General features: G+C 40.0%; 1 protein-coding gene across 1 annotated transcript in view; it reads left to right on the forward strand.

Moving 5' to 3' along the window:
• Window positions 1-11,352, forward strand: part of LOC112144163 (WD repeat-containing protein 7) — a gene marked incomplete in the record, with an annotated part of 98,246 nt that overhangs the window by 27,529 nt on the left and 59,365 nt on the right. Inside the window, 2 exon segments of the mRNA XM_024268505.2 lie at window positions 356-552; window positions 5,756-5,853. Coding sequence (XP_024124273.1) covers window positions 356-552; window positions 5,756-5,853 — 295 coding nt within the window.

Here is an 11,352-nt window from a genome sequence, read left to right on the forward strand (position 1 = left end):
CTCTAGAGTGTCAATAAATGTTTGTCCAGTTCAGCCCGTGACCTCGGTTGTGTTTTGGATTTTGACCCCTGTGTGATTGAGTTTGACACCCCTACATTAAAGGCTAGACGAGGGAACTCCAGTCCTGGAGGCCAGTTTGCTGCTGGTTCTTCAGAGGTCCCAGCTTCACCTGCTGCTCATCACCTGGGTCAGGTGTGTTTTACCAAGAAGAGGCTGCAAGGGCAGAGTTACAGGAAACCCAGCAGCACACTGGCCCCCCGAGGACTGCAGTTTGACACCTGTGGTCTAGTCGTCTCTCAAGGTCACTGCATGGTGTGGATCGCATCAACAGCTCTCTTCGTCTGTCTCCTTCCAGGAGTCCTTGCTGCGTCAGTTGTCCCTGGCAACTGGTAGGAAGCTGACTCTGTCAGACATTGTGGGTAAGGGGGCGTACGGCTTGTCGAGGGCAGTGACCACGCAGCACCTCCTGTCTGTCATCTCGCTGGCCAACACCCTGATGGGGATGACCAACGCCACATTTGTTGGAGAGCATATGAAGAAAGCACCAGCAAGGTAACGAGCACTGACGCGCAGTCTGAACTTCAGTGAACAGATTCATGTCAGCTGCAGAAAGCTGTGCAGCTCCAGGTTCATCATGCAGAGCAGGGATTTCATAACCCAAAACTCATTCAAACAAATCAAATTTCACCAGAACATGGAGACTCCCCAGCAGCAGAGGCAGTCCATTCTGTGTGTTAGTGTTACCTTTGTGTGTGCAGCTGGTGGTTGGGCTCTCCTTGTGCTGTGAAAGGTTTACCATAGAGGTTGAGGTCCTGCAGCGGTAACACCAGCACAACATTTCATCAACCAGCTTCAAGCTGCCAGAAGCCTGTGAATCAGAGATGAGCAGAAACAAAGCCAAAAAAGAAAATAAAAAACAAGGTTGTGGGAAGTTTCCCTTAAGTTTTCAAAAGCTCCTCTTTAATTGGCTTAGTTGTTTTACTATGGATTAAAGTGGTTAAACAGGTTACTAATCTGCACTAAGCTTCTCCTTTGTTAAGCTTAACCTTCTAATGCGTTTAAGTCAGTTCAACGCAGCTTAACGCTCACCCACATATCTTTGGCTTAAAGTTTTACTGTGAGCATCGACTGCGTTCAGCCTGCAGTGGTCGTTTGCATCATACCGTATACACATGTAGACACATTCGTTGCATCAATAAACTTCAGATTTCTTCTTTTTCTAAGTTTGAACCAGCAGATGTTGAAACCTCTTGAGCCATAAAGGTATTCCCATCAGAAAAATGATATCAAAGCAAATGTTTAGACTCAAAAGTTACTTTTTTTTCCCTCTCAAAATGATCTAATTTCCAATTTCATGTCTGCTCCAGGTCTGAAAATAACCTGGGGCTTGTTGTTCATGGTGTAGCATTTCCTTTTCAAACTGCTGAAGATGTTGTGTCTTTATGTTGTAATTTCATCTCATTCTTGCCTTGAAAGGTTTCTAGCTGCTGGAGAGCTTGTGCTCGTCTTTGATGTGTTTTTGTTTGATGATGCTCACAATGGTTCCTATGAGTGAAACGCTGGCTCTGCCGGGCTTTTCTGCACCCGGACCCATCTGGGATGAAGCCACGCTGCAGCATGTGCTTCTGCACTGTTCTGCTAGGGTTTATCAAGCTACAGGGCATGTGTGGCGCTTTCAAGGACCTGCGTTAAAGGTGTTCTTTAAAGGGGCCATACATGAACCTTTAAGTTCATTTTACTGTTCATTCCTCTCTATAAAGAACCCCAAAGCGGTATTTTGATCCGTTCATCCGTTTAAGAGTAATCCTCTAAAAACCTGCGCCGTCTGCAGCAGCCCCTCCCATACCCACGAAAACCAGCAGGTCCTCACGTGCTGATGTCACAGAGAGAGACCGCCCCTTTCAGGCTGTTGAGTCTGCTCCGCCCCCAGGCTAACTCAAAGACTCAATCTAGGGGGACGTCATGACGTGGGTGGAACCTTAAAGGAACAAAAGGCGGAGCCTCAGAGATTGAGTTGTTTTACTTCCAAGTATAAAAATAGTTAACAAATTACATACATATTTAATAAATCATTTGTACTTTAGTGGTAGTATATGTTTACTCTGAAGGACTTAAGAAAATCTTGGTATGACCCCTTTAACATACTTTAAGCACATGATGTTCACACAGAACTTTTGGTACCCAGTACTAGCACATGTACTCACAGTTGGAACAGGTATGGTACAAAATGTAGAAGTGGTGTAAGTCTATGAATCCTTTTCTCTATCTCAGCTCTATTCCCATATTTGAAAGACTTGGTGTCATATAAATCTGGCCGAGCACAAACCAGTTATTCATTTCTCCTTCATGATCAAATGTCAAACGGTTTGGCACTTCTGTGTATTAAAAAGGATGTCATCCATACAGGATGCCAGGTCTGAGAGGTCAAAGTTAAACTTTTACATTTTTTTCTCAAAAAAAAAGAAGCTGAGCAAAAAGATCAGAGCTGAAGGCCTCTAGTGTTGGACAGATTTTACTGTTACAAAAGAGGTTATAAATCTTCTGACACTCAAAGTGTTTATTTGTATAAACCCCTTTTGTAAATTAGGCTAAACTTTTTTATATTGATTATGTTTGTATACTTTGTTGGATCTGTAAGCAGTGAGTACTTCATTCACATTTAAATGTTTGCTTCACTTCTGCCATCACCATCAGACCAAATTCTGGCTTCTATCAAAACTCACCCATTGAATCACCATGGTTTTTTCATCTCTTTGAATTAAGAGTGAACTGTTGGATTGGATTTGAACCGATCAGTAGTGATGGAAGAATGCAGCCTTCACAAACAGCACAGCAGCGTCCGTCCGTCCGTATGGACACGCACGTCACATTTCTGCTCGGTTTCCTGTTCAGCCTCCAAACCTGAAGTGGTGAATATTTGACGCTGTTTTGGTTGTTGGTTTTTTTATGTCCACATCTGAGATTCATAAGGAGGAGAAGGTCTCCTTCTCTGTGTGTCGGAGTTGAAAACAAACTCTGAAACTCTCAGGGTGTTAGTTTTTCATCACAGCATCCAGATGGTTTCCTTCACTAACAAGCTCCAAACCCCCTGATGGAACCAGTTTCACTTTTGATTGAAGTGTTTTCAGAATATTCACCATCTGCTGCGAAACTTTACCAAATATGTTTGAAAACCTTTTTTAAAGAGTTTTGCACAACATTTCATTTAGCATGACTTCATAGAAAACATAAAGAAAAAGTTCCAATTAAATGAAATCTGAACAATTCATTTATGACAAACCCACATCAGGTGTTGTTTTGGAAAATGTTTACAATTAGAAAAAGTAAACAAAAACACAATCCTTGTAATTTATGTATTCATTCTTTACAGGTAATGAAACCAACTAAAGAAAATAGTTTTCTTTAGTTGGATTTATGTAACGGTTTTCCATCAACATTTTCAACATTGTCCTGACATGATCTAGTTTGATGAGAATAATAATAATAATAATAATAATAATAATAATGATAACTGAAATCACTCTGACACAAACAGAGGATTAACACTGCAGCTAGAAGATTCAAACTTTGATCGATTGGTTTATTTCAAGCACAGATTGAAAAATACAGGGCAAAACACAATTACATAATTATCTCAAACTCATTACAGAAACAATTAAATGCATTTATTAGAGAATAGATAAATAAAACACACTTAAGTCACATTTGATTCATACATTTTTTTTGTGATAACTAACTAAAGTCTGTAGAGTTTGATTGATTGCTTGAAAAGAAGTGGGAAGAAGTTAATTTATATAATCCCACCCCTACTTAATTACTTCATTTCAATGTTTACCATAATTATGTAATCCTGTTGTTGTTTGTAATTCCCAATAGTAAAGTTGTGTGCTTGTTGATTATTGATTAATCTCAAACATTATTTCAGTAAACAGTAACATCAATCATACATCATGTTACAGATATATAATACTCATTGATTATCATCAAAATACAATGTTGTATTGATACAGAAAAATAATAATTACACATTGAGATCAAGTTTTAAAGTAATCATAGAGTTCTTATTGATCATTCTCTGAAAGAATTATTTTATATTTTCAGTAAACATTAATGATTCACACAATTTATAATAATCATTGATTATCTTTAGAACACATAATTACAATAATCCTGTAATCATTGCTACATATTTTGGATCAAGTAAAGAAAATTAATACTATGGTGATTGTAAACTTTTCAGTAGTCATTTCTGCATATTACATAACATAAAACTCATTGATTGATTGCAAAAATCTTTGATTATTTCATCACATTCAAGTTTTGACATTTGGAATTCTTCAAACACCAGTTGATCTTTTCGTCTTATCTTCATATTGTGAGATTAGAGTTTCTTTATCCATTTTATGTATAAATGCTTGAACATTGTTTGAGCTCATTACTTAACTTGTTCCAGAGTTTAGTTCCACACAGAAACACAGAAACTTTTCTTTGTGGTTCTTATCAATCTGTTCCTGCAAACTTCACACACACTGATCCAACCTGAAAGTTACCCAATGGTCTCTGACTTTGTACTGAGGGAGGATAAATGCAAAGAAGAACGGACACAGAAAATTTGACTAAAAACGTATTTAAACAAAAAAAAAACGATGGAACACAGAGAAAAGACAGATGAAATCTGAAGCTATTTAGTTTCTGTTGATTTTTCTGGATCTGACTCCTTTACTTGGCAACCATTATTTATGTTTGTGTTTGTTAAATGTATTTAAAACTTTCAGTAAATAGTTGTAATAGAACATTTAAAACCTTTCTTAATGAAGCTCACAGAATCTGTGGTCAACCGTCTCATCTTTGGTCTTTTACAGTTTTATTCTAATCACTCTGTTTTTATTTTTAAATTGCTCCCAGTGATCTATTAATTATGATTATGCAGTTTTAATAAAAAAAATCCCCTCAACAAATGGTTCAATTTCTTTTAAACAGTTTCTGCACATTGACAGTGTCTCATTAGAATTTCACCTCTGAGTTGTGGGCGGGACAGTTTGTGTGGAGCAACCCCGCCCCCTTCCCCATCCCCGTCGCTGAGAGCTAGCATTGCTGATATTAGTGTCATAAAAAGGTGAATAATATCAGGTCTGAGGCAGATGGCAGCTCAGACGAAGAAAACGAAGACGTACATGAGGGGGTGAGGAAGAGGAGAATGGAGACTTTTGGCCCCGCCCCTTCAGTTGCTGCATCACAAAAGCTGATCTTTTTCAACCAGCGGGTTTTCATCTGCTCCTGATTCAACACCATTTGAATTAAATACATTTTCGCTATAAGAAGAGCATGTTAAAAACATGACTTTTGTTGAATGGGTCTTTAAGACTTCACATGTGGAAGTCATAGACACACTTGTGGTCCTGAGACCTGCAGTTCTTCTGCATTTCTCACACCGTTCAGTCATTATTTTGTGATCCGGTTTGACTGTTTTGATGAAGGTGCTTGTGTTGTCAGACACCTTTCATTGATCATCCTATTGACTGCAGTGTTGAGAGTTTGTGAGTGTGAAAGTTTGGGCGACTCGATAAGCTGCAGCCTGACAAACTCTGTAAACAGCACAGACGTTATCAGCCCTCCTGCTTCCTGTGAACGGCGTTTGTTCCTCTGAGCGCCCTCCTTCCGTTCGCTGCTTAGCCTCTGTGTGTTGGTGCTGGCCTCCTCTCTTCTCTCTGCCCTTTTTAATATTTGATGCCTCCTCTTTGTGATTCCCCTCCAGGCCTCCCAGACCAGGAGGAACCCCGGAGAGTCCTCGGAGGACGCCGGCCGCCCCCCCCCAGCCCTCCAACCCGGCGCTACAGGCCCAGATCAAACAAGGTAACTACAAAAGGAGGGAGTGCTCATTTCAAATCCTCTCGGGGCCCAACAGATAGGGATGAGGGGGTGGGGTGGGGGGGTTGATCATGCAGCCCACTGGCAATAAACCCCAGCGAGGGTTCAAGTAAATAAAGCAAACACATCACAGGAGGAAGCTGCTGTTGTTTCCCGGGTCAGCGGGTCTTTAAAGCGCGGTTCTGCTGTTTGACACGGGGTTGGAGTTTATGAACTTCAAACCTTTGAACGCAGCTCGCTCCGTATCACAAGCACTCGGTCAAACACAACGTCGTCAGATTCTCCTGCTGCGAGTGCCGCTTCACCTCAGACTGTGGGCTTCCAGGTTTCTCTGAAAAACAGAGTCACTTCAGAGAATCCAGCGCTGTAGATATGACGGTACACACGAAACTTCAGATCATTTATCATTCTGCATCTCTGTTCACTCCTGTTGACTGGTCTCTGCAGAAACTCAACAAGTGACTAGCACCAGTTGTTTTTGAGTCCATGGTGGAGATGTAGCACGCTGAAACCAAAGTTCACCTGAAGCTTTTTATCGGAGCTCAGTAAACTCAACCATCCTGCTGCCTTCAGAGCTCCGGCGTCAAACGCAGCCCTCCAGGCCCGCTGCTGGCCTGACCGATCCTGGCCCTGAGTGTCATCACTCCTGTTATTCAGCTGCAGGGAGGACAGAGGGATCATGAGGAGGGGTGCAGTCAGATCCTTTTTACAGGGTAGCCTCATCAAGTCCCACCCTGATCATCTTTTAATTTATGGTGTGAATGTTTACTAAACATTCACACTACAGGGATTCTCCTGCTCCTTTCTGTATTTTTTTCGGCACATAAAAACTCAATCACACTTTCAGCAATCTTGGTTACAAAACGTTCAGCTCGTTCAGGACATTACTGCTTGTATTTTTGGTTTTCATAAACTTAATAGATTTTGAAATATTGAGCAAAATATGCCTCATAGGAAATGAATGAGAAAGTCCTCAAATTTTAGCCTTTTAAGTAGATTAGTAACAAGCCTTTAAATATATCCATGGACTATGTTTCCATCTTTTATAGTCATTTTCAAGATATTTGGAGTTTACTTAATATTTTAGCAACATGCTAGCATTCCTGGCTAATTTGTTATCTACTGGAGTTTTTTAGGCTAATTTGGAGTTTAGCTTCTATTTTAGCAACAGGTTAAATATTTTGACTAATTTAATTTACTGAGGAATTTTAGGCTATTCTGGAGTTTAGCTAGTATTTAAGCAACGAGCTAGCTTTGTATTTGCTAATCTGGCATCCACTAAGGTTTTTTGGGCTAATTTGGATTTAGCTCATATTTAAGCAACACACTTCATATTTTTGGAAAATTGGCATGTACTACAGACTTTTAATTAATTTTACTACTAATTTTTCAGAAATTTAGGTCAACTTCAGCACTCTTTCATAGTAACTTATCAAAATTTTCAGTCTTTTAGCAAATTAAACATTTTGAAAATATCATTTGCATTTTCAGCAAATCCCTTCAGCAATTAACATACATTTTAATTTACTGATTATTTTTTTATTTATAGCTAAAAACAAAAAGCATTTACACAAACATTATCGCAGGTAATGGAACTTTTCTAGATGTAAAAGCATTCCTAGTGGTGTTTTCGTTATCATGATGCTGTTTTGAACCTAAGCAAAAAACCTGTCTTTTACTAAAACATAGTTTCTGCAGAGCGGCAGGAGTTCATTAGAAAGTCACCTCTTAGTTTTGGGTGTGACAGTTGGCCCATTGGTGAGAGCTCTCTGTTTAAGCGGACCTGGCTACAGAGAAAAAATATGGCGCTTGAACATTAATATCCAGAAGTCCCTCCCCCTGCTGGAGCCGGCCGCGAAAAAAAGAATTGCGCCCAAAATCATTGGCACAACTTTGCACATTTTTTCCTGTTTCTTTTCTCTGATCAGCTGATTCGCGGAGAAAAAAAAAACTGAATTTCTCTTTTCTGTCTTTTCCTCTGGAGGTAATCAGGTGTAATTATTCAAAGTTGAACACTTGTTAATGTTGATTTGACAGAAATAAAACAATGAACGTTCTCTGTCCATTTGAAGCTCATCTTCACACTAATCTGTTAGACAGTTACAGTTTATTCACATTTAAAAACGTAAAAGCTGATAGTTCTGAAAAGTTTTTAAAATATCATTTTTGAAAGGGTTTCCTAAAGTTTAGGAAATTTCCGCTTATGCAACCGGCTAAAGTAGGGAAATTTGTGCTTCAAGCTCGAGGGTCTGCTGGCGCCATCTTACATGTGACCAGAGGACCTTCGAGCTCGTGGCCCACCCAGCATATTTTCTACATCACAAGATGGTGCTTTTACAATTTCTGTTCCTGATTCACGACTGTTTGAATAATTACATCTCAGAAATGTAGTTCTAAGCCTAATTGTTTTTATCATCTTGCCGTTCTCAGTCTGACGAGTGCAGATGCTGAATGTGGGAGCAGCTGCTGGGTGGTAGAGGGCAGCCAGGTAACAATGTGACACAAAACCTCAACCTTCACTTTATCTGGGATTTTAAACAAGTATTTTCAAAGGGAGTTTCAGCAGAGATCACGGACGCTGAACAAAGCTGTGGTTGCTCATCGTCAGTGAGTTGCAGGTTGGAATCTGTGGTGACGGAGGCGCAGCTGCTAAAACAGAAAACACCAAGTCAGGGATGATGTTACGTAGCAGAGGGCAAAAAGACTTCCTTAGAGCAGATAGCTCCCTCAGATTCAGAGAAGTCAGTCTGATTTTTTGAGGAGCAAACCTGGAATGAAAGAAAGCAGGAGAGGAGCTTTTGCTCAGTGAGGGATGAAATGCAGTCGTGTAGAGTCTTTCTTTGCGGCGAGGAAGCGGCTCGGCTTCACTGTAGGGGATGTTTTAACCAGCTGTCACCATCTGCCTGCTCCACACCCACACGCCACCGCCCACCACACCGTAACAAGCTGCAAGCGCACACACGCGCGGGCTCCGCTCCCGCACGCACACGCCGCATAAGTGGCACCCTCGGGCGCTGGGTGGAGGCGGGGCTTAGGTGCTTTTGTCACGCCTTAATGGATGCCAAGCATGACAAGCGTGCGGACTTATTCATACCACACGCCTATTCAGCAGCATTCAGGGGGAACGCTCGGCCGTGACCTCTGCTCAGCCAGCTTCTCCCTCGCCGTGTGTGTGTGGGGGGGTGTGCGCGCGTGTGTGTGTCATGGCTTTGTGCAGCAGAGCACCGTTAACCCCGCTCTCTGTCTCCTTTCACATGGAAATAAATGAGGAGGCCCCTCTAATATAGTGCGAAACGGCCAGATTAGAAGAGCGAGCAGGAGTCCTCCAACTGCGTCCACACCGAGACAGAAATATGATTTCTCTTCGTGTCCCCAGGAGCATTGCAACAATGGCTACATTTTCTGCAGCTTAGTTTGTTTTGCTGCTGTTTGGCAGACGTTGTTCATGTTAATATGAACACTAGAGATGTGATAAAACTGAGGTTTTCTTCAAGATTATGAATATTTCATGAAGAAATGATTTCTTTCAAGTGTAGTTGCTAAAGTGTTATTACCTGATCTTATTCAGTGCAGCAGACTGCACACTACAGCTCTCATTATTAGAACAGCTGTTATGATATCATTATTCTGCCTCTCACCGTTCTGGGTGGAAACTTGGTGCCAACAGTGGGATTTCCGTCTTTGAGAGCACTTTTCAAGTATCTAAGTAGAGGTGGGATTATATAAGTTCGCTTCCTCCCTGTCTTTTTCAACAATCAATCAAACTCTACTTGTCTTTAGTTAATAATTACTATATCTAATGAATCAAATGAGAGATAAGTGTGTCTTTGTTTTTGTCTTCTATTTTCTAATCAATGCATTTTATTATTTCTGTAATGAGTTTTGTTTTGTTCTGTATTTTTCACAATCTATGCTTGAAATTAATCAACCAATCAATCAATCAATCAATATCTTTCTTGTAACAGCAAAAATGCCGCCCAACGTTAAAAAAAGATTTTATGGACTTTAATGTTTCTGTAAGTCTTACTCTCTTAACCCTTTATGTGCCAAAGTCAAGGCCCGAGGGCCGGATCCGGCCCTCCAGGTAATTCTATCCGGCCCTCCAGATCATTTTATTTTATTGTTATTAATGGCCCGATGTTATCTTACATGTTTTTTTTAACTTGTATAATTTTGACTAGATATGTTTTATGTAGAGTAAAATATTGAAAGTTATTTAAGGTTTAAGTTGATTTATTCTGGAATAATATTCCTGACTTTTTTATAGTAATGTTAATAAAATAAATTTTCAAAGTTTTAAAATCTTAGTTTTATTGTGTTTAATAAATGTTTATCCTGTTCGGCCCATGACCTAAAGTGTGTCTTGGATTATGGCCCCAGTATGATTGAGTTTGACACTCTGTTTTATGGAATCTTTTACACATTTTGTATTGAAAAATTCAAACCAAATGACATGATCAGAGAGTGAATTGTGCATGGATGGAATATGTAGTGTAGCAGCAGCATTTCAGAGCTTTGCTTCATGTAATGAGGACACTTACATTCATTGTGTGGAATGATAACAATAATAATAATCTACGGACGCTCATAAACATCAACGTGAAAGTCTCTGTAAACAAACACAATCCTGAACATCATTTTGACAGATTTACTTTCATATTAATGTTTAAAGTGTCGCAGAACTCCTTTCCTTTCTCGTGCAGTCTTCTTTCCTCGTGCTTTCTGCTGCGGGAGTGTAAAACCCTCTCAGAATTCTGTTGTTCTTTTGTGTATTCAGTTGGACTGTGAAGGAGGTTTTCAGATGAGGCTTTTGTTTCTCTCTTTTTCATCACTCGCTGATGGAAGGTTTCTGTTTCTGTGTGATTCATGCTTCCTCTGTTGATTTTTGACCACATCTGTTTTTCTTTAAAGAATACATTTTTTTTTCATAGTAAAAGTTGCCAAATAATTTTATACTCTTGTCTTACTAACCCGGAAATTTATGGTTATTTAAAGAAATGACTGCAATGCGTAATTCCGCCACTAGGCGAAGGAAAAGAAGAGCATTTCTTTGCAAGGATGTGCCAAGTCCTGCTAGCTTCACCGCTGTTAAGTCGCTATAAAAAATATCAGGTTTGACACCACAATTACCAAAATGTTGTTGTCAAAAAGATAATAATAATAGCTCTAAGAACAATAATACGTGATTAGGCTACTAGGTTGCTTGAGGCATTTTTTCCAACTGAGAAACAAAACAAAAACAAAGCTAAAGATAATGACCATTGGTGATTTTGTCTGTTACTGGTCCGGCCCACTTGAGATCAGACGGGTTGAATACGGCCCCTGAACCAAAATGAGTTTGACCCCTCTGGTTTAGGTGGTTCAGACCATTTACTGTATTTGGGTACTGGACTGAGCGAGTGTGACATCACCCACAGAAAATGGTTTACTTCCAAGTGTCCACCAAATGAAGTCAATTCAGTCGCCATTTTTTTTTTTTTTTTT

Source organism: Oryzias melastigma, linkage group LG12 (genome assembly GCF_002922805.2).
Source record: "Oryzias melastigma strain HK-1 linkage group LG12, ASM292280v2, whole genome shotgun sequence".
NCBI lineage: Eukaryota > Metazoa > Chordata > Actinopteri > Beloniformes > Adrianichthyidae > Oryzias > Oryzias melastigma.